Genomic DNA, 25,649 nt, shown 5'->3' with positions numbered 1-25,649 from the left:
TGGGAGAGAGGGACCTCTTTAAAATAAATTATGGATATTAGGGGTGTGTCAGAGCTGTCAAGCTTGCGAGTGAACTTTTTTTGAGAGGTTGGTAGAACAAGTTTGGGATGGAAATAACAAAAAATTACATAATGTGGTATGTACAAATTAGAGCTGTTGACATTAAATTAACCTTGGGATTGATTAAAATACTATTAATAATTGCCAGAATTGAAATAAATCCTGGTCCTCTCCCCCGCTCACCACTTCAGTCAAGTCAGTTGGATATGCAAAAAAGGGGCGGGGTAGACCTCGGAAGGAAAGTCACAAGGATGAAGAAAGGGAAACACAGTTACTTCAAATTTTAAGTGAGGAATACGGAATTGAAGAAAAGGTCGAAAGAAATAATGAGACCCTGAGAAATTCAAAAATTTAGGATTATTTTAGACCAGCAAGAGAAACCAAAAAACAAGGTATTGACGATTCACAATATACATTAAGATCTACATACGAATTAATTCAGGAAAAATTTTGCCAGTTAAACTGAGAAATTCAATCAATAAAAGCTGAAGTTAATAAGATAAAAGAAGAAAATAATAGTTATAAGGAAGAGATGAAGATAATTGGTTACAAGATACAAAAATTAGAAGAAAATTATAAAAATAACGAAAAGTTAAAAGGTATGGTTGGAATTCGAATTTGATAAATTGGTAAATGAGATTACAAATAAGAACATAATAATTTTTAATTTTCTGGTTAAAACATGGAACGTTGCTCAAGAAATCAAACAATTTATTAACGAAGAATTAGGTCTAAAAAATATAGAAATTGAAGGACTAGTCCAACTTAAAAATAGTAAGAATAACCTAATAATAAAAGTAATTCTGGAATCTGTAAAAGATAGAAATTTAGTTCTCAAGAGATTTTGGACTTTGAAACCAAAAATTGTTAATGAAACCGAGAAAAAAATAATAATTACAACGGATTTGTGTATTAGATCAAGAATTAGAAGAAAAAAACTACAGGATCAAATTAAAGTGGAAAAAACTACTAAAAATAAAATATTAATAAGAGATGATTACTATATTAAGGATAATATAATATATACAATTGATATGAATACAAACAAGATTATTCAAATGGATTGTTCTTTTAGAAATAGACAGATGACTAAAAAGAACAGGACTGACAAGAGAATCATACCGAATTAAGTTTAGATACCTCAAATAACAAAACAGTAATTGAAATAATTGTAATAAAAGCTTTGTAAAACTAGAAAATAGTAAAGTAAAAGTAAAGGAAAAAATGTTAGTAAGGTAATGGTAGTAAAAATATGAGGGAGACTAACAAAGACAAAAAAACTTTCTGTCCAATAGGGTTTTGGAGAATATAGGGTCTTTGTGGGAAAATTATAAAATCTTACTAAAGGAATTCATAGATCCTAACATTATAATTGATTCTATGGAAACCTGGATGATAATTTGAAGTGAGAGTCAAAGTTAATAAAGACTTGATCATAGTATTTAGTAAAGCAAAAATGAAGAAACAAGAATAAATTAATCTACTATGTAAAAGTAGCTCTCATAAATATAAATTTAATAAAGAAAATAAGATCTTTATAATGCAAAAACAATATTGTATGTGGAATATTGAATAAATTTGAAGTATTTTAAAACAGGTGTAAAAAGGAACATACTAAATGTGATGTATAAGTTAGAATATAATTATATGTAGAAATAAATTTGTTAGGTAATCAAGAAATTGTGAAATCCAACCACCCCGATTGTAACAGATGGAAGGTGAATGTTCATCGAAAAGTTAATTTATGTAAAGTTCTAAAATTGTATAAACATCCCCCTTGTAACAGGCTATTGCCTATTACGTTAATAAACATTGATTAATGATAATAAATTATGGATATTTATGACAATATATAACTCAAAACAGCATGAAAATTATAAACATTATATAGGGCATTATTCTTGTAATTCTCACATATATTTTTGACACAGTCTATGTCTATAATAATTTAATTTTACTTTTATTTAAATATATTAATGAATTTATTCTTTAATAATAAATAGCCTATGTAGTAACCTATTTAATAACCTATTTAATTAATAACATTACTATTACTATTACTAACCTATTTAATAATAAATAGACAATAATTTTTTTTAGGATTAAACATGTTTGAGAAACATTTCTGTTTCAAAAAGTTACTCCAAAACTGTATATCTTACAATATAATCAAGATGGGTTGATAATGATAATAATAAGCGCAGAGCCCAAACAGTTAGGAGTTGAAAGTTGAAATTTGGTACACAGTTAGGGTATGTCATGAGAACATACACTAAGAAGGGATTTTTCAAAATTCCCCCCATGGGAGAGAGGGACAGGATTAAGGCTTACCATGAAGAACTTGACTTCTATTATACTATTTTAGATGTGGTTTTTTGCATATTTGATTGTGTTTTAATAGTGTATGACACAAGAATGCACATTAAAAAGGAATTTTTTGAAATTCCCACCGCAGAGGAGAGAGAGAGGGTTAAGGATTACTCCGAAGAACTCAGCTTCTACTGTCTACTGTACTATTTTAGATGTCTTTTTTGCATTTATGTGGAAAATCGAACATATTTTTAGACCCTTCTAAAAATTTTCAATGATATTTAGTGTTCCATCGTATATAAAGTTGACACAAGGAGCACATGTGCATAAGTTTGCTTTATTCAAACTCTTTGTCTTAATGTTTGATTTTATGTTCAAATTTATGTTTATGAATGATTTGGGAAGATCCAGCTTATTTTTTGAATTTAGTAAATCTGAAGAAGAACCCAGAAGGGGTTACAAAAACGTTTGTTATTCATCATTTAGTGATACTATGCACCGGTTAGTGGTCACTGTGAATCTTAATTATTGTTATCCCAGTATGGTAAGGANAATGATTTGGGAAGATCCAGCTTATTTTTTGAATTTAGTAAATCTAAAGAAGAACCCAGAAGGGGTTACAAAAACGTTTGTTATTCATCATTTAGTGATACTATGCACCGGTTAGTGGTCACTGTGAATCTTAATTATTGTTATCCCAGTATGGTAAGCAGATATCTAAAAATTTTCTAATTAGTCTTGGAAGGGAGGGGACCTAATTTTTACACTTGGTGTGAAAACCTATAATCTAATAATCTTAATCTTTGCTATTGTTACTTTTTGTCTGAGCAATGCCGTGCTCATCTGCTAGTATTAAAATACAATAAAATGATAAAAATTAAACAATTAATGAAACAAACATAAATATTATTTTTTCTTAAAAATTGTTACCTACTGCACTTTTTGTGTATTATTTGAAAAATTTTAACATTTTAAGTTGAATAATTATATTACAGAAATATTCATTATTCATTATATTTGGCTGATAAGATGATATTTGAATTATCAAAAAAACACCTTAAAAGCAGGGATTGTGTGATGCTCTGGATTGTGAGAATAGCCAAGTACTCACCTTAACACCTTCACTTTTGTATTTTTGTACAAGAATTTCACTGTTTTGACTTGTTAGCATTTTTTTGAATCATAAGAAACTTTCTTTAATTATCTCTGTTGGACAAACATTGGAAATATACATACCAGCAGATTTAAACAATAGGGGTTCTAAGATCAGATAGATATCTTTTGGTTTGAATTTGGTATCAAATTGTCAATATCGACCTTTCTCACAATCCAAAAGAAGTCTCAATTTTCACTTGGAGACAGGAAGGGACTAATCAGATTTTGAGAAACTAGGTTCAAAATCAATCAGTTTTGGATCAAGGAACTTAATCCTGTAAAAACCTGCATCTTAGCAAAAAACTTTTAGTAACATGGATCTATTATAGCATTGTTTATGGGGAATATTCATATTCAAGTAAATATATGCCAACTTTCCTTCTGGAATTTGCTCCTTTCCTTCTGAATCTGGAACTTCCAATGGAATTTGAAACTAAGGAATGACTCATAAGGAATCTTCTCTCATTTTGAATCCATTGCATCCACGTACATGTAGCTTCAGCTTCTTATTGTACACAAATTACTGTTCCAAATTAATTTGAATTCAGTTTGAAACAGTGACTTGTGTACATTAAACAGCTGAAGCTGTTCTAAAACAGGACAAAAACATTCCTTCATGAAAAATTTAAACAGTTGACTACCTGAAAGTAAGAATTTTATACAGATAATTTATCTTCTTATTAAAAGTTAGTATTATCAACTTTAATATGAACTTTCGAATAATGAATAGTAAATACTGTTCATGCAAAAATTAATTAATCATATTTGAGAATATTAATTCAGATCCTGTGTAAAGGTTTAAATTTTATTGCTATAATTTCTAACTTAAAATTTTTCCTAATGAAAAAGCTTTTTTTTTAATCAATTAAGTAGTAGTAAGTCATTATTTGTTCAGGTTAAAAATTATTAAAATATTCATTGATAAACCATCTAAATTCAATTTTTCAGCTGTAAAGGTAAAAATCTCTTATGTTTTGTCATATAAGAATCACTACCAAGCTATACAGCAGTGAAGTGGTTGTTGAAGGAGCAAATGCATTTCTAAGTTTTTATGATTGATGAGTACACTTTGTTTTCAACTTATGCAACAATCCAGCCATCAATATAGAGGATAAATCAGATTACAACTAAGCTTGTAATAACAAAAAAATCAACAAAGTAGTTCTTGTTCTTATCATTACATTCTAATATGCATATATTACTTAAAGTAATTCATTATTAACATTCACATATAACTTATGTTATGAGTAATGATATGCTTTACTTTTTAAAAAGAATATCATCCTGATGACTACAGAATCTAAACTATGTCATTAAATTGTTGAGTAATTATCATAAACATTTAGGAATTCTAGACTTTATTACTTTGCTTTTAGAAAGTGAAACATGTTTCAAATGAAACACATTTTAACTCATGATATAAAGAAGTCTCTTTATATCATGAGTATGTTCATTTTCAGTTGAAAAATTTGGTTCAAAAGTCTATAGAATAGTTACTTTTATGATTTTAGTGTAAGAAAACATTGTGTTATGACTTTTTATTTGAAAAAAGCAGTTTAATAAAGAAAAGTTTCACTGCAGGCAAACTGTCTGCTGAAACTAAGTACCAAGTAAATTGGTATGATAGTCTCTGTAAACAGTATTTGAGTGTATCTTGTATTACACTCCGGCCATTCAGCCATAAAACATTTTGGCTGATTGATGTGTTAGTTGCTGCTCTGGGGAATATAGGATTAAATTTAGACAAGCTACCCCAAGAATTTTCATGGATGGTATGTCTGAGATATGTTGGGTTTCTACCTCACTATCTAGCCACTCCCTCTGTCAGCCTGGTTGAATCTGTGATAAGCATGATTAAAAGGCACTCTCTTAGTACCCTGACAGCAAATGAGTGAGGAGGGAAAAGGGAAAGTTTCAAATTAAATTATATAAAATTTCTCATAAAATCTTTAATTAATATTCTGAAATAAAATAATGAAATCTACTAATATAAAAAATGAATTAATATTCTAACTATTAATTTAAAATGAGATAAATGCAGCTGTAACAAATATGAAACATCATATGGTTTTGATAACATTAACAATGTTATCACCTCTTAATTGATGTTATTTGACAATTAAGTTTGATGAAGTTTGTAAGCTTTTTAACATCAATACTTGTTTATCATTAAAGTTTATTAAAAATTTAAAAATAATTACCTAATTTTATTGTATATAGATGTTAGAATTTTATATCAATTAAATATTTTTAATATATAATTTATAAATTAAAAATACTTTTAATTAAATTAGGTGATCGAGGTGGTAGTTGCATTGCATGTATTCCTGGAACAAAAGGTGAAAAGGGAGAGCGAGGACTTGATGGGCTACCTGGAATACAAGGAGAAAGAGGACCTAGTGGTCTTCCAGGGTTACCTGGAGAAAGAGGAGAAGATGGACGAACTGGACTACCTGGTCCTCCTGGTGATGAGGTAAAATAATTTTTTTTTACACTTTCACTTCTTCCAAAAACTGGTTGTATGTAATGAAAACACACTAAATATATCAAAAACCAGTAAAACTATTTAATAATGTGAATGCTTTTATCCATCACCCATAACTATTGTTTGATGGCTTAAAATTGTTCTGTTTGGTATTCAATTATATACCTGATGATGTTTGTGGGTAACATATGAAAACATTTATATCATTTGTAGTGTTCAGTGTGACAAGAATAAGAAACAGGTATAACATAAAGAACAAAACTTTATACAGTATGAACACGAAAGAAAGATCGGGTCCTTTTGATGCATTGTTAGTGAACACTTTTACACAACAGTATAGTACAATCAAGATTGTTACACAAAAGGATCTTCTCAACCACTTGTTGGGATTCACACATGTGGGGTTCAAATCACAAAGGTATACACAAAGATCAGCTGTGCTTAAAACTACCTTATAACCAATGTTTTAACTCTAATTATTGCTGAAGGAGGGAAGAGATGTTAGATAGGGAGGGATAGATTTACGAAGAAAGAAGTCTTAGGAAAGGGGTACCTGTCACTTCATGTATCATGATGAAACCGTCCAAGTATACCTTTGACATTCTGGATTTCACTGGTATATGTATTTTCTTTCTTAGTTGTCACTAGTTATCTTTTTATCAGTCTTTCTTATTTTGACTCTCAGGACTCACCAGCTCTTTCTGTATAAACTGTATATCTTAGTGATCGTACCTGGTTGCTTCTCAGGCTACTCTGCATGTTTGTCTTCCTTGGGAACTTGACCAGAAGTGCTGACTACACTGATGTTTGCCCTCAGGGCCTTCTCCACTCTATTGTCTAATGCTCACACCCATGGAAGTAGGGCAAAGGTGGAAAGTTCTCAAACTCAGAAAACAAAGAGAAATTGATAGGCTAGAAAAGGGAAGTGATAGAAAATGAAAATAACATAACTTAAAAACTATACACGAATAAATTGCGTCATGCCACACATTAAATATTTTTACTGATTTTGAGTACTTTGTTTTTAAATGCAACATATTAAGGCACATACAGGGTTCCTATGCACCTGGAAAGTCAGGAAAAATCAGGGAAAGTTAGGGAATTACTTTAGTGTTCCGAAAAAGTCATGGAAAGTCAGGGAATTTGTTTCCTTGATTGCCTTGTTGATTTTGTTTGCTGACAGCATGAGTGACCAAGTGTAGTTGTCTGCAGGCAGCCAGAAGTATTGTGGAACAATGCAACTATGAAAAGGGAATGCAGAATATTTTTAGGATCCCAAAATTTTCCCCAAAATTATAGCACACAAAATATACAAGCATACAACAATATCAATTGTTATTTTTAAATTTTAAAATATTGGGTTGAACCAAAAGTTTGTTCGGTTTTTAGAAAGAAATAAAAAAAAAAATTTTGGATACACACTTACATCAGACACATCGTTCGAAAGAGCTAACAGAGGTGGTTCGTATACCATTTAAAATTTCGGCTAGGACAATTAGGGGAGGAGCTAGGGGGACTTGAAATTCGCGTTTTTCGGATAGATCTAACGGGTGGGGTATAAGTCAGAGGGGGACGGNCGAATCGTTCGAAAAGTCTAACGAAATAAGAATAACGATGACGTCATTCTCGTTTAACTCGTTCGACTTTACGAACGTACCCAATGTATTCACCCTTCAATAACCTTATGCCACCTGACGGGTAGTTTCATAATTCCATCTGTGTAGAATTGGGTTGGTTTCTGATTGAAGAAATTATTGATGTGATTTTTGATACCTTCTAGAGATTGAAATTCTATGCCATTTAAATTATTCTGCAATGAACGAAAAAGATGATAGTCTGAGGGAGCAATATCTGGAGAATATGCAGGGTGACTCAAAACATCTCAGTTAAAGTCTAGAAGTTTTTGGTGCACGTTTAACTTTATGTACAGTCTTGCATTATCATGATGGAATACCACTCCCTGTCGATTTGCAAGTTCTGGACGTTTTTGATGCACTGCAGCCTTTAGTTCATCCAGCTGGAGACAATATTTATTGGAATTAATTGTTTGGTTGTTGGGTAAAAGCTCGTAATAAAGAATCCTTCCCACCAAACTGAAATCATTACTTTTCTGGGATGCAAACCTGCTTTAGTTTGTGGCACTGGAGGATCACCTGGCTTACTCCAAGATCTCTTGTGTTGAATATTGTTGTAAACAATCCATTTTTCATTGCCTGTTATTAATTGCTTTAAAAAGGGATCATCTTCACTGTGTTTTAAAAGTGAATCACATACAGAAACATGCTCAATAAGGTTTCGTTCACTTAACTTATGGGGAATCCAAACATCATAACAGGAAGTGAGTGTATCCAAGGCTAGCCAAATGTCTGACAACAGATGTTTGGGATATTTTTAAGATGTCGGCTATCTCTCATGTTGTTTTATGCCAGTCATTTTGAATTAAAGGACTCATCTTCTATGGTTGAAGGTCATCCTGACCGAGGTGCATCTTTGAGATAAAAATCTCCCTCCCTGAATTTTGAAAACCATTTCTGGCATGTTCGATCAGTAACTGCATCCTTCCCATATACAGCACATATTTTTTTTTGAGTTTTTGTTGCATTTTTTCCTTTTCGGAAATAATAGAGCATCATATGTTGAAAATGCACCTCCTTATCTTCCATTTTAATGCTTTTTTTTTTTCTTTCTTAAAAGTTAACAAAATTTTAAAAAATAGCTGTAATTAAACTTACGTAATAAATATACAAATATCTGTAATGTCAACCTAAACAGGTTTAAACTTGATAAGCACAACAGAGGCGCCACAGATGAACAATTATGTAAATACCCGAACAAACTTTTGGTTCAACCCAATACTTTTAGATTTTAAAACTGCTGTATTAATTATGCAGTATTATAAGTTTGAGAGAAAAATCTAATACTCTTAATAATCTAATGTTGATAAAAAATTTTTGAAATATTTTAACTTTCTATTTCTTGCGATTTACACTTTCAGTTTGAGGGAATGTGTTAATGAACTGATGGAAAAAAATGATAACAAAGAACCAAAAATGATAAATAACTTAATATTAATTCAAATGGTATTATTTATCATTTATCATTTTAATAATTTTGATCACATAACAAAACAATTTCTGATTTCTGAAACTTTTCCCAGTTTATTAATATTTTATAAAGTTTGAAAAATTTATTAGACAAATTTAATAAATTTGTACTTTTGTACATGGATTATACTGAATTCTTTTAATAATAATAAATGGCTGTTTTCTTTTTTTAAAGCTATGATGTTTTACAGTTATGAGTTAATAACAGGATAAATTATTATTTAATAAAACATTTTAGTTTTGTATAGAGAAGACATGCCATAATTCTGTCTTTCTTATTTATTTTTGATTTTACTAATTCATCGATCATAAAAAATGTATAACTGTTAATTAGAAAAAAATAACCAGTTAAAAAGTTGGAGAAGCACTAGTGTATGTGAATAGTAAGTTGAGTAATGTTTTATTTTGTTAATGTGCCATACTGTAAGGGACATGAGGGTCAGGGAATTTGTACAAAGTTAGTCAGGGAAAGTCAGGAAATTTAAAACAAAAATTTGAGTAGGAACCCTACACATACCAAATAAATCAATAGGAATAAAAACTGTTTTTGGTGTTAAAATGATGATGAAAATAAAGACAATAATAAGTTCAATTACAAATGTAATTACAACTGCTTTTGATGATAATACATAATCATCACCTTTAGATAAAAGCTGGAAACAGTGGCATAACTAAGGGGTGGCGGGGGCAGCCCACACCGGGTGTCACCTGTTTAGGGGTGACACCTGACCGTGGAAAAAATAAAAACTTAAACAAACCATCATAATGTTTTTCAATGATAAATCACTTAGGCTTGAAGNTAGATTTACGAAGAAAGAAGTCTTAGGAAAGGGGTACCTGTCACTTCATGTATCATGATGAAACTGTCCAAGTATACCTTTGACATTCTGGATTTCACTGGTATATGTATTTTCTTTCTTAGTTGTCACTAGTTCTCTTTTTGTCAGTCTTTCTCGTTTTAACTCTCAGGACTCACCAGCTCTTTCTGTATAAATTGTATATCTTAGTGATCATACCTGGTTGCTTCTCAGGCTACTCTGCATGTTTGTCTTCCTTGGGAACTTGACCAAAAGTGCTGACTACACTGATGTTTGCCCTCAGAGCCTTCTCCACTCTATTGTCTAATGCTCACACCCATGGAAGTAGGGCAAAGGTGGAAAATTCTCGAACTCAGAAAACAAAGAGAAATTGATAGGCTAGAAAAGGGAAATGATAGAAAATGAAAATAACATAACTTAAAAACTATACACGAATAAATTGTGTCATGCCACACATTAAATATTTTTACTGATTTTGAGTATATTTGGTTTATTTTCACTTTTTTTTTAAATGCAACATATTAAGGCACATACAGGGTTCCTATGCACCTGGAAAGTCAGGAAAAATCAGGGAAAGTTAGGGATTTACTTTAGTGTTCCGAAAAAGTCATGGAAAGTCAGGGAATTTGTTTCCTTGATTGCCTTGTTGATTTTGTTTGCTGACAGCATGACTGACCAAGTGTAGCTGTCTACAGGTAGCCAGAAGTATTGTGGAACAATGCAACTATGAAAAGGGAATGCAGAATATTTTTAGGATCCAAAATTTTCCCCAAAATTATAGCACACAAAATATACAAGCATACAACAATATCAATTGTTATTTTTAAATTTTAAAATATTGGGTTGAACCANGGCTTACTCCAAGATCTCTTGTGTTGAATATTGTTGTAAACAATCCATTTTTCATTGCCTGTTATTAATTGCTTTAAAAAGGGATCATCTTCACTGTGTTTTAAAAGTGAATCACATACAGAAACATGCTCAATAAGGTTTCGTTCACTTAACTTATGGGGAATCCAAACATCATAACAGGAAGTGAGTGTATCCAAGGCTAGCCAAATGTCTGACAACAGATGTTTGGGATATTTTTAAGATGTCGGCTATCTCTCATGTTGTTTTATGCCAGTCATTTTGAATTAAAGGACTCATCTTCTATGGTTGAAGGTCATCCTGACCGAGGTGCATCTTTGAGATAAAAATCTCCCTCCCTGAATTTTGAAAACCATTTCTGGCATGTTCGATCAGTAACTGCATCCTTCCCATATACAGCACATATTTTTTTTTGAGTTTTTGTTGCATTTTTTCCTTTTCGGAAATAATAGAGCATCATATGTTGAAAATGCACCTCCTTATCTTCCATTTTAATGCTTTTTTTTTTTCTTTCTTAAAAGTTAACAAAATTTTAAAAAATAGCTGTAATTAAACTTACGTAATAAATATACAAATATCTGTAATGTCAACCTAAACAGGTTTAAACTTGATAAGCACAACAGAGGCGCCACAGATGAACAATTATGTAAATACCCGAACAAACTTTTGGTTCAACCCAATACTTTTAGATTTTAAAACTGCTGTATTAATTATGCAGTATTATAAGTTTGAGAGAAAAATCTAATGTTGATAAAAAATTTTTGAAATATTTTAACTTTCTATTTCTTGCAATTTACATTTTCAGTTTGAGGGAATGTGTTAATGAACCGATGGAAAAAAATGATAACAAAGAACCAAAAATGATAAATAACTTAATATTAATTCAAATCGTATTATTTATCATTTATCATTTTAATAATTTTGATCACATAACAAAACAATTTCTGATTTCTGAAACTTTTTCCCAACTTATTAATATTTTATAAAGTTTGAAAAATTTATTAAAGGACAAATTTAATAAATTTAAACTTTTGTACATTCTTTTACTGAATTCTTTTAATAATAATAAATGGCTGTTTTCTTTTTTTAAAGCTATGACGTTTTACAGTTGAGTTAATAACAGGCATAAAAATTCTTTCTTTCTTATTTATTTTTGATTTTACTAATTCATCAATCATAAAAAATGTATAACTGTTAATTAGAAAAAATAACTAGTTAAAAAGTTGGAGAAGCACTAGTGTATGTGCATAGTAAGTTGAGTAATGTTTTATTTTGTTAATGTGCCATACTGTAAGGCAGGGGTGGCCAAACCGTGGCGCATGCGCCAAACTTGGCGCATTGGACGATTACAAGTGGCGCTTTAGTCAGTTCTGAGCAACATTGCCAGATTTGGCTTCTTTGCAATTAAGAATATTACATAGAAAATTAATTTTTTATAGTCTGTCTTGGCAAGTTCATTTGTTGCACAATTCGTTGCAATCAACTTTACAGATAAAATGAGTGTTCTCCACATAGTAAATTACAGTGTATGCATGTATGTTTATTTTCGATCAGTGCATAGGCGTCTAAATGACAGTGCTACCGTCCGGACAGTCCACGAGTCGGTTGGACTGCTACACCTGTTGACCTTTTTTTTTTTTTTGCTTCTACGATTCACGATACATTCGCAATCGTGTATGCCACTAATGTCGAATGGGACTATTTTGTACGGGTAACTACACCACCACCGCATTTTTTATTAATTTTTTTTTCACACCACTGAATTTTGATCTTTTAAATTGAAATACCTGATTAAAGGGTGGCCGAAATTTTTCTCGCCCCGGGCGGCTAACACCCACGGTACGCCACTGCGCATCTGAACTCGTCTATCAAAAAATTGGCGCATGTTATGCAAAAGGTTGGCCACCCCTGCTGTAAGGGATATGTGGGTCAGGGAATTTGTACAAAGTTAGTCAGGGAAAGTCAGGGAATTTAAAACAAAAATTTGAGTAGGAACCCTGCACATACCAAATAAATCAATAGGAATAAAAACTCTTTTTGGTGTTAAAATGATGATGAAAATAAAGACAATAATAAGTTCAATTACAAATGTNGGGGTTGGTCGGATAACTGAAAAAAAGGGTAACCGAAAAGTATGAAAAAATACATTATTAATACACTATAGTATACTAGTAGCCCAGGACGCCACCTAGTGGGCGTTCTTTACAAATTCCCATGAGGCACGGTTCCTTTGACTTTTTTGTTCCTATCAATATGCTCTACAGCTCTGTTAATTAAAGTCTCAATCGTGTCATATGGATCTATAATTCTATCTATTAAACATTCTATAAAACTTTAAAATAGTTTAACTTGTTTATTTATCTTCGGTTCTAAACCTCGATTTTAAATGTATCTGCCATATTTTCAACAAATTTCCCGTGAGTCAATGCGCGACGTTCACTGACTTGTGAGTCACGGGATGTTGTAAACGTGTGGCGCAAGGTTAATCAAGGCATATAATAAGGCAAGTCAAGGCATATAATAATAAATTCATATCAATAATAAATTCCTATTACAAATAAAAATAATTTATTGTTAATTTAAAATCATCGCAAGGGCACTTCTAGTGCCCATTTTTGGCATACCATTACACGGACGGACGGTCAGACATGCGTTCAATGGGTTATATAGATAGATTAGTATATCCCATGCAATTAGTATATCGCTATTAACCTACTTTGCATTGAATTTTCATCGATGTTAAGCCTAACAAAAATTTTTTAAAAATAATAATTGTCGGTATTGTATCGTTAAAAATTATTTTTAAATTCTTTTATTGCTCACAAAACAAACAACCACTCATAATTACAAAATTAAGCCTCGTTTAAATACTTGCCTCCCTTTATGGTCGAGCTAGTGTTGCCAGCTAAAACACGCAAAAATTTAACAAAAATAATATAAAAGTAGCCAAGACATAGCCAAATATTGTAGCGCCACATCACTAGCAGACATTTGAGTTTGATGACTAGAACGCAGTCGGTTAACTGATGTGACGGTTGATCGGGGGTCGGATAATCGATGCTCTACTGTATTCTATTTATAGAAACATGTTTGTTATTTTGTAATAACAAAACTAAAAAATCAAATGTTTTGAGGAATTTAAATTTTATAGGATTTTATTTTATAAGGTTTTTGAATTCACATTTTCATCTTTAGAAGAATAATATAAATGATAAAAGTGGAAGAAACAAAGTGTATTAAAATTTTATGGGAAATATTTGATTTGCTCAATTTTAAAATGTTAGTTTTTGTGTTTTTAAGTTATAAGAAGCCTTTTGAAAGAAAAATTCAATTATTGTTTAATATTATTAACATATGTTATTGTCATTAATTGATGTTTAATGTTTGAAAGAAAAATTGTTTAATGTTAATTGAATTTATATGTAATATTAATTTAAAATAAGCACTTAAAGTTCCATATTTAATAATGAAATGTGAAAATGTTGAATTTAGTTTAAGTATATAAACTAACTGTTTAGAGTTCTAGCTTGATGGTTAACTTGCACCTGAAGCAAAATTGATTTTTACTGCCTGCTTCCAGAAGAGTTGGCAAAGAGAGCACTTCTAGTGCTGACACGGTTGTATGAAGTATTTATAAACAAGTTTAAAGTATAAAATATAAAAAATTGCCAGGACAAATTATGACATTTATATAGAAAATATATTTCTTCTTGACTATACATACATAGATGAGTCTTTGTCTACTTTCTGTCCTTTGCCTCGTACAGCGTGTGAAAGGACAGAAAGTAGACAAAGACTCATCTATGTATGTATAGTCAAGAAGAAATATATTTTCTATATAAAAGTTTAAAGTATGTTTATGGGACTTTACTATATTCAGTTTATTGTTTTTATTTACTTTTTCTCTTTCTGAACATTTTGACTGCTCATCTTGCTGTCCCTGTCAGTTTTTTATTTGAGGCAGTCACCTCATTGCTTTACCCATCAAGTCAGACCTGTCTGCTCAACAAATTTAGTATTTTGAAAATTTCTTAATAGCTTTTTAATTTTTAGTGGGATGGATGGAACAACCTATTTATGTTTAATTTCTAATTTAACTTGATAAATCAGAAAATATTATTCAAATTTAAATTAAGTAATCTATTCTAAAATTACTGATTACTTTAACTTATATCATGATGTACTGGAATATATTTATTAATTTATTTTCTCAAATTTTCAAATAATTAATTTTAAATAGGTAAATTATCAAAACCTGAAGATCTAATTAAATATCTACCTCCTGGACCACCTGGACCACCAGGATTTCCTGGTGCTCCTGGAGAAAAAGGACTTCGTGGAATGTCTGGAATACCAGGTCTTCCTGGTATGGATGGAATGCCAGGACTCAAAGGTGAACCAGGAGAAGATGGAGCACCAGGACAACCAGGACCAAGAGGTAATATAATAGTTTGACATACTGTTATAATTTTTAAAATTCATTATTTTTAGTTTCATTTTTTATTTTATTGAGAACTGTTCTTAAATGAAATATTATTCTAAAAGAACAAAATTTATACAAACAAATTTTTACTTCTGGAAAGTAATGAACATTTTTTCTATGCATCAGAAATTATGTATTATTAAAAATTACTAAAAAACAATATAATATAAATGCCTGTAAACATATAATATGACAAAACAATGACTTTAATAATATATATAATGATTATAACAAAAATCTGTCCTACAAAATGAAAATGCTGTTTCTAGTTAATATTAATATTAATTTTCATACTTGACAAAACTTGACACCATATTTACTACCATTATAACAAATACTTTTGTAAGGAGTTGGCATCCTTAAAAAATGGTTGAATTAACATTGATATTTTAATAAAAAAATATATATGCATAATTATGACTGGCCACTAATGATATTAAATTTATTATGAAAAAAATAATGAATATATTTAAAATTTTTATTACATGTTTTCACTATAATCAACTCTAATTCCACACAGTGCTAAGATAATTTATAAAGATCCTCAAAAAACAAATGGAAAGTAAATCCTTTTTAGTTGCTCAGTTATATTATATTACATGGCACTAATTTCATTGAAATAGTGTTTTTTTTAGGGTCAATTTTATCTTTGGAGAAATGAAAAGTCTGCCACTACCAAACTTGGTGAATAAAGGAATGCTTGATCTCACAGATTTGAATGCAAAAAATTGCTTCATATTCAATGCATAGTGAGCAGGCACATTGTTATGTAACAGCAGCCAACTATTGCTTTGAAACTACACATTTCTAATATAGTGCTTGTGCTTGTAAAGATGTTCCATCACTGCTAAATAATACTAACTGAGGAGTTTCAGAAACAAATTTATGAATAATTCTGAAAGTATCAGAAAAACAGTCAGCATTGTCCTGACATATTTTTGTAACTTGATTTTCTTCTGTTTGAGAAAATTTATTCCATACTATGTCATTTCATTCTAGGAGTTGAAAACATTAACTCTCATCACCAGTCAATTCTTTGAAACATATGAGCCGTTCACAGACCAAATTGGTTAACTCCATTTGTAAATCCTTAATATAATTGTTATTATTTTTATATTTTATTGCATAACTAAATTTATATATCATTATATTAAAGCTTAGTTTAATGTAATGATATATAACAATATATTCTACAATGTTTATTTAAATTTAAAGTTTAAAAGGAATTTTAAAAAATAATTTACATTATCAATTTTTATACTTTTTGTTTTTGTGAAGTTAATTGATTTGGAAAGTGAGCAGCTCATATCATGGTCATTATTGGTAAACTTGTGAAACTGCAAGAACATTCAATCTGATGCTCTCTCTATTCACTCATTAAGAAGACAGCACAACCTTCAATAAATCTTTTTCCAATATTTGTCTGGCCATTTCTTTATTGACTTCAAGATATTCAACAAATAGCTTAGTGGTTACTCTCACCTGCTCTGTATCATAATGGCATAAGCTTTTTCCACGTTATTGGATAAAATATAAACTGACTGGTCCAGATAAAATTTTTTTTTCAACAATTTCTTTTTTCTTGAAAATGTGAAAACTACTATATTAGAAGACAAGTGCACAAATCAGATAGTAATCACCAGATATATTTTTGATACATTACACAGTCTTGATTTACTTTCAAATTTAATCATGGCATGTTGCTCCATGTCAAAAATTTTGATACACAAAACAAATTTAGTTTAATTATTTAACTGGTGCATTGTATGTTACTTTCTGTTCTTATATGTTTTATCCATTTTAAAATATGAAAATAGAACTGTATAAAAATATTTTCTTGATGTTCCATTTTTAATATAATTGCAATATGCTTTCAGTGACTATAATTGTTGAAGAATAAGAATCAGAAAAATTAAAAATACCATAAATTAAATATAAACAATAATAAAAATTTGTTCATCATAGTAAAAATTAATGTGTCATTTTTACAATTAATGTTTATGTTTATATTAGTTGGTGTATTTCTTTAAATTGTATTTAACTGCAGCACATATTTCAAAACATTTTAAAATAATATGATGACTATACATTTTATATTATATAAAATATTCTATAATAGAGATGATTTTGGTGTATTGCAATATTTATTTTAAGATTATACACACATATTTATATGTATGCCATTATTTTTCAAATAGGCTTTCCTGGACCTCGAGGAGAGAAGGGTGAGGCTGGACCAATGGGTTTCCCAGGTGATCAAGGCCCAAGAGGAGAAAATGGCTTGCCTGGTCTAATTGGACCAAAAGGTACTTTTACATTAAACAAAATATAAATTTTTAATCCTTGTGACAATACAAAAATTTTCTTTTTATTGTTGTTATTAAAATTATTTTACAAATGTTTATAAAGGACAAAAAGGAGAATCAGGACTACCTGGTGCTGGATTACCAGGTCCCCCTGGTCCCCCAGGACTACCAGGTATAAAAGGTGATTCAGGACTCACAGGACTGCCAGGACCTCCAGGTATTTTATTACAGTTATGAACTTTAATTTATATTAAATTTTTCTAAATAATGTATTTAAAGTAAAATTTTACAAAATTAAGGTATATTTATTATCATAATAAAAGTATGAAAAATTGCCAAATTTATTATATCTATATTTATAAAACTCCAATTTATTTCAGTGTACAAGTAAAATTAAATGTTTCAATGGTTAAGTATTTTGGCAATAGTTAAATTTTTTGGCAGAAAAACAAAAGATATAAGCTTATAGAAAAATAATTAAATATTACATGTTTTAGCATTACGAAATGTATTACAGTTTTTAGAACAGGTGTCCAACTGATTTGATCTAGTGGACCACATTAATTATGCTGATACCTTAAATGGTCTGCAGAAATTAGTTGATGATTACTGTGTTTATCAGTCTGTGATTATATTTTTTTAAGGCATTCAAAAAAAATGGTAAATGTAAAATATTAAACAATAAATTAAATGTTCTTGATACATCACTTAAATGATATAGTGTTTAATGTGTACTAACATATTTTCATGACACTAATTTTATACAGAGCAAATAAATGTGAAAAATTTAATTTATGTAGATGCTAAACTCAAAATATTTTAATTACTGCTGTTTACAATTTCAAAAATGTTTGTAACTTTTGTAACCTAAAAAGATTTTGATGATTTCATTGCACTTTTCAGACATTTTACTTATGAAGATCTCTATAAGTGAAACATCTTTTATGAAGATACAATCTGAGCAACAAAAAGAGTTGCAAGATGAGAGTGGTTGAAAATCCATCAAGATTGTCTAAACTCACCCAATGTTATTTTAAAAAGATATTCAATTGTAGAAAATAATGTAAATGTTTGATCCAAATAAAAAAATTCAACGTTTGTAACTTCAACAACATATTTATTAAAATAAAAACGTTTTTGATTAGTTTAATCTTCTTCAGTTACAGAAACTTTGAAGAAAAGAACTCAAGTTATACAATTAATTAAAAAAAGGAAGTTTAAAGGAAGTGAATTAAAAAAAAGGAGTTTAAAATTTTAATTAACATAAAAATAACATAAGAACAGTAAAATAATTATAAAAGTTAATACATATGATGAAGTAACAAATAAAGATAAATAATTAATCAAAGAGTGCTTAAATAAATTAAATCTCAAAGAGTGACCACCATGCACTGGAAAGGATGTCGACATTGCAATAATTGATGCATGTGGATTTTCTATGCATTTTTCTTTTCTTCAAAGTTTCTGTAACTGAAGAAGATCAATCAAACTGATCAAAGAGGTTTTTATCCTAATAAATACATTTCTGGAGTTACAAAAGTTGATTTTTTATTTGCATTCCACTTGCATTCCACATCTTTGGATGCAAATGTTTGATACATTTAAAAGGAATGTCTAAAATGCAATAAATTGTTAAAATTGCAAAAAAGATATAAAACAAAAAGTATTTAACTGATTTTTAGTTGAAAAGTAACAAAATAAATGAAAAAAATTTATCTACTGACAAAACAAATTTTTGAGCAATCTAGTATACTGTACTATACTATTTAGGGCTACATGTAAACAGATGATGGGTTGCATGCAACTGACACTTCTAGAATTAAAACTAGGTTATAATGAAAACTAAATTACCTGAAAACTATTGTTACTATTAATAAAAAGAATAAAAAGAAAATATAAATATACAAATGGAATATATGGGGAAAAAAAAAAATTATATACAGTATTGCCCCAAGTTACAACTTTATTCTTGAAAACCTCTCATAAATAGGCACAAGCTTTTCCATTATTTCTTATGGTCAAAATTTGTACTTTGTTCTAGTATATCCTAGTCATCTACTCCAAGTTTTTCAAATAACACTAAAATGCTACAAAACACATATTTGCCTATCAACCAATGATACAAAATGAAATAAAATAATTGAAAGTGTTTATTATATAAAATTATATTATATAATTATATAAAAGGAACTAATATGAAATGAGAGAAGAAAATACAACATAAGATAAGAAATATGCAAGTTATCAAGCATTTCTTTATTTAATCATAAAAAAATAAAAATTAGTTAAGATAATAAGTAAAAAATAAAATAAAATTGTTTTTAATTAATTAGATTGTAATTATTGATAGAAAGATTTGTAATATAAAGAAAAGTTTACTAAACTGCACAACTGTATTATAATAATTCTAACAAAGGCATAATGTGAGTGAAACAAAGAAAACAGTCTGAAATCTATAAGCTGTCTAATCATAGCATGTGGGAAATTCAATTTCAAGATTAGAATATTTTATTTTTGTAAATGTTGCTCAGTGCAAACTGCATCAAGTATTTTGTCTTCTAAATATAAGTTGATGCTCATTATATTAAATATTTTAACTTGTAAATTGGGAATAGAGATGAATGGAAACAGCTTGTTGTAACAAATTCTCATATATAGATTATTCATAAATTGGAATCACATAGTGTATTATACAGTATTAAGATATATGTATGACTTTAATTTTGATGAAGTTACAAATCATTAAAATTAAATAAAGCTTTAATAATCATAATTTTAGTAATTTGAAATTACATTTTAGGCGAGAAGGGATTTCCAGGATTTCCGGGAAGAAAAGGTGAACCTGGATTACCAGGAATTCCTGGATCACTTGGACCAAAAGGTGATAAAGGTGAAGCAGCAACTGAAGGACTTCCAGGTCCACGTGGTCCTCCAGGTCCAAAAGGAAGAGATGGACTGCCAGGTATCATAAGAATCAATAAATTTACTTAGAAGAATTATCATAAAGTTATTCATTTTTTATATAAAATGTTATTTTACTTCAATTTCATTACATATTATACAAAAACTGACTAAAGAAATATTATTAATTGATATACAAGTTATTTTTTATGTACATTTTACTTCCATACCTTTCAATATTTGTATTTTAATATTATTTCAAAGTTTAACTAGAAGTTGAAAAAATGTTATAGAGTCATTTATTATGGCAGATAACAATATACATCAGAATATAAATCTTTCTTTTATGTTTTTCTTATAAAATAAATTAATATGAAAAAGTTTTTCTATGTATGTACATTAAATCATTATTTCTTTCCTTTAAAAATGTAGCTACACATAAATCCTAATTGTTATGTATATCTTTAATAATTAAAAAATACATTCTGAAATGCTATTTTTCATATTTGAAATCTAACAGTTTAATACAATATAACTATAAAGGATTTTTCTTCAGTGAAAATAATTATTAAAATATTAGTAAGTCTTCATACTAAATAAAGCACATGATAAAAATTTTAAAGAAATTCTGATAGTTAATAAAGCATGTCACTCTCTAAAGATATTAAAAGACTTTATTCAAACCTTTTAAACATTTTTTTTAAATTATCAGCTTTTAAGATACAATTTAAGTAAGAATGCCTAATTCAATTGAAGTTTGGATTGNAAGTAATCAGTAAAAAATAAAATAAAATTGTTTTTAATTAATTAGATTGTAATTATTGATAGAAAGATTTGTAATATAAAGAAAAGTTTACTAAACTGCACAACTGTATTATAATAATTCTAACAAAGGCATAATGTGAGTGAAACAAAGAAAACAGTCTGAAATCTATAAGCTGTCTAATCATAGCATGTGGGAAATTCAATTTCAAGATTAGAATATTTTATTTTTGTAAATGTTGCTCAGTGCAAACTGCATCAAGTATTTTGTAATATAAAGAAAAGTTTACTAAACTGCACAACTGTATTATAATAATTCTAACAAAGGCATAATGTGAGTGAAACAAAGAAAATAGTCTGGAATCTATAAGCTGTCTAATCATAGTTTGTGGGAAATTCAATTTCAAGATTAGAATATTTTATTTTTGTAAATGTTGCTCAGTGCGAACTGCATCAAGTATTTTGTCTTCTAAATATAAGTTGATGCTCATTATATTGAATATTTTAACTTGTAAATTGGGAATAGAGATGAATGGAAACAGCTTGTAACAAATTCTCATATATAGATTATTCATAAATTGGAATCACATAGTGTATTATACAGTATTTTGATATATGTATGACTTTAATTTTGATCAAGTTACAAATCATTAAAATTAAATAAAGCTTTAATAATCATAATTTTAGTAATTTGAAATTACATTTTAGGCGAGAAGGGATTTCCAGGATTTCCGGGAAGAAAAGGTGAACCTGGATTACCAGGAATTCCTGGATCACTTGGACCAAAAGGTGATAAAGGTGAAGCAGCAACTGAAGGACTTCCAGGTCCACGTGGTCCTCCAGGTCCAAAAGGAAGAGATGGACTGCCAGGTATCATAAGAATCAATAAATTTACTTAGAAGAATTATCATAAAGTTATTCATTTTTTATATAAAATGTTATTTTACTTCAATTTCATTACATATTATACAAAAACTGACTAAAGAAATATTATTAATTGATATACAAGTTATTTTTTATGTACATTTTACTTCCATACCTTTCAATATTTGTATTTTAATATTATTTCAAAGTTTAACTAGAAGTTGAAAAAATGTTATAGAGTCATTTATTATGGCAGATAACAATATACATCAGAATATAAATCTTTCTTTTATGTTTTTCTTATAAAATAAATTAATATGAAAAAGTTTTTCTATGTATGTACATTAAATCATTATTTCTTTCCTTTAAAAATGTAGCTACACATAAATCCTAATTGTTATGTATATCTTTAATAATTAAAAAATACATTCTGAAATGCTATTTTTCATATTTGAAATCTAACAGTTTAATACAATATAACTATAAAGGATTTTTCTTCAGTGAAAATAATTATTAAAATATTAGTAAGTCTTCATACTAAATAAAGCACATGATAAAAATTTTAAAGAAATTCTGATAGTTAATAAAGCATGTCACTCTCTAAAGATATTAAAAGACTTTATTCAAACCTTTTAAACATTTTTTTTAAATTATCAGCTTTTAAGATACAATTTAAGTAAGAATGCCTAATTCAATTGAAGTTTGGATTGATATACAGAAAATGAATAAAAGAGAACTAAAAGCAAGGCACGTATATATGTGTCTTTGATAGTTTGGGGTAAACTTGTTTGGCTGATAACCATGTCTGCAATTTAAAATTTTCTAAAAACATTCTTCGTAACTTTAGACAAAGGAAAAGCTATTTGATGAGTTCACAATTGTAAATTAAAATCAGCAGATAACTTTTACCATTGCATAATTCAAATCTGTTTTTGAATATAGATAACTCATGGGTTATTCACATAAAATTATGGTATTCACCATATTTATTAAAACATAGTGAAAGCATAATAAATATTATTAGACTTTGAGACGAAATACAGTTAACATTCCAGGAATTTTTCATTACAAATTAAAAAAAGTGGAAGGTATACAATAAGACGTGGCAAGCAGAGTTAACTAGATCACTTATTTATTAAGCAAATATGAGAAATATGACATTCATCTGTAATTTATAATGAATTTATTTACATTCAAATTACCAGTAAAGAATTTAAAATTTTGAATTAATACATGTATTGTAATCTTGATGTCTATGGTATGAGAAATTACATTATATAATCTATAGAATACCAATTAATCAACTTTGAATTAGTGAAACTATGTAAATAAAATCATAAATGTTAAATGACCAGTTACTACAACATATGTGGGGGGCCCAAAAAACCAGATTTTTTGTATAAAAACTTTATTTATTAACATTTTTATAAAATTTCTTCAGTCACCTTCAAAGTACTTTCCATTAGATGCGATGCACTTGTGAAGTCTTTTTCCCCACTGTTTGAAGCATCTCTGGAACTCTTCAACCTTGATATTGTCCAGTGCCTTTAGTGAAGCTGTTTTTACCACCTCCACATCATCAAAATGCTTCCATTTTAGATTTTTCTTCATTCTAGGAAACAGAAAAAAGTTGCATGGGCTAGGTCTGCTGAATACGAAGGGTGGGGAACAACAGGCCATCCCTGAGAGGCCAAATAGTGGGTCACTCGTAAGGCTGTGTGTCTTATGCATTATGTGTGTCTAAAAATAATGAAGGAACCAGTCACCTGCTCACCAAAGTTCTGGATGTTTCCTTTGCACATCCTCTTGCAGACATCTTAACACTTTTTTTGGCAGATTTTTTCAACGTTTTCATCATTTTGAGATGTTGAAGGACGCCCAGAACTTCGCAGGCAGAATAAAATAATAGTAAGAGAAACACAACACTATGCTCAAACGTAAACCTACAAACTAACACTATTTGCACAGCTGTTTCATGAAGGTCTCTACTAACCCATGTAATGGGAGAACTCTCTACTACGTCTACAAATGGCAGTGTGCTCTCAGTTTGGTTTTTTTTGTGTCTCCCTCGTAGAAACAAGAAAGGTAGTGAAGGAATTAGGAAAATACAAAAACGCAAAGATAATTTATAAACAAGCACCCAATATTTATAGAGTATTAAGGAAAGATAAGGACAAAATTAAATTGGAAGAGCAAGCGGGGGGTGTACAGTATTCTTTTGAGACAAAAAACTGGATTGTTTGTATAAAAACTTTATTTATTAACTTTTTTACAAAATTTCTTCAGTCACCTTCAAAGTACTTTCCATTAGATGCAATGCACTTGTGAAGTCTTTTTCCCCACTGTTTGAAGCATCTTTGGAACTCTTCAACCTAGATATCATCCAGTGCCCTTAGCAAAGCTGTTTTTACCAACAATTAGGAATTGATAAAGAGTATATAGGGGTGACCAGAAGAAACCTTAAAGTACATGTAAAGGAGCACAAATATAGTGTTAATAAAGGACTCAATAGCACGATATTGGCAAGTATGGCACAGTCAGACAGAGCAGTGATCAAATGGGATGAAGCGAAGATTGTTAGAATGGGGCACTCACCATCCATCACAATGGAATTGGAAAAAATAGAGATTTACAAAAGTAAAATGAGGGACAGGTGCCTAAATGCAAAAGATGCAATGCATTACCAACAGCTTGGAAATACAAAATTGAAAAAATTATGGGTTATAATAATCAAAAAAAATTTTTTGATCTGGAGTTTATAGGAATTAGTAGTTTAGACTCATTTAATTAAAGTAGATATAATTTATGTTTTTATTTCATTGTTAAATTGCAATGCAATTTGAGATGATATTTTTTATTTTTATTTATTTTTAATTTATGTTTTTTCATGTTTTTGTTAAGTTGCAACACGTTTTGATATTATTGTTAGCTATTTATTTACTCTTGCATTTACATAAGTTGTTAAAAGTTCAAATTCAAATGAAATTCGAACAAATGGTTTCATTAGAACAATGAATGTAAAAGCCTAAAGATGGCCTATCCAAATAGGCTGAAAACGTTTGGAATAAAGAAAAAAACTTAGCAAATATAATCAGGTGTGTTTATTAGTATAAGTAACTAATATTGCTGAGAAGAAGATAGATAGATACAAAAAAATATCTTTGAATTGTGTAGAAAATTTAAAGAAAATAATGAATATTACTTTCAAATTGCAAAGAATAATATAACATAAAATTATCAATGTAAATTTTTATAATAAATGTAAAAAACAAAGATGGTCATACAAATACCCTGATCATTCAATCTCTCTCTTATTTTACTAACCAAAAGTCTTGCTGCTGAGAATACATCAGCATAGTTATTCAAGATATTACAGGTTCTGACAAGTAATAACTTTTCAGTCCTGCAACAAATACATATTGATTATTGACAATCTGTGACATGTGATAATAAGCAAAAATCAAAAAAAAAAAAAAAAAAGCTTAAAATTAATAATATAAATTGTGTTCTAACAACTTATGAATTATACTT

General features: G+C 29.1%; 1 protein-coding gene across 1 annotated transcript in view; it reads left to right on the top strand.

The window, feature by feature from the left end:
- Nucleotides 1-25,649, top strand: part of LOC111628264 (collagen alpha-2(IV) chain-like) — a 128,727-nt gene that overhangs the window by 63,623 nt on the left and 39,455 nt on the right. The window contains exons 19-25 of the mRNA XM_023372014.1: nt 5,820-5,998; nt 9,918-10,014; nt 15,043-15,240; nt 17,484-17,591; nt 17,695-17,808; nt 20,392-20,553; nt 21,951-22,124. Coding sequence (XP_023227782.1) covers nt 5,820-5,998; nt 9,918-10,014; nt 15,043-15,240; nt 17,484-17,591; nt 17,695-17,808; nt 20,392-20,553; nt 21,951-22,124 — 1,032 coding nt within the window. The remainder of the gene's footprint in view (nt 1-5,819; nt 5,999-9,917; nt 10,015-15,042; nt 15,241-17,483; nt 17,592-17,694; nt 17,809-20,391; nt 20,554-21,950; nt 22,125-25,649) is intronic.

The sequence above is a fragment of the Centruroides sculpturatus genome, unplaced genomic scaffold (genome assembly GCF_000671375.1).
Source record: "Centruroides sculpturatus isolate CEXI.00-Female unplaced genomic scaffold, Cexi_2.0 scaffold414, whole genome shotgun sequence".
NCBI lineage: Eukaryota > Metazoa > Arthropoda > Arachnida > Scorpiones > Buthidae > Centruroides > Centruroides sculpturatus.
This window is presented reverse-complemented; position numbering and strand designations above follow the sequence as displayed.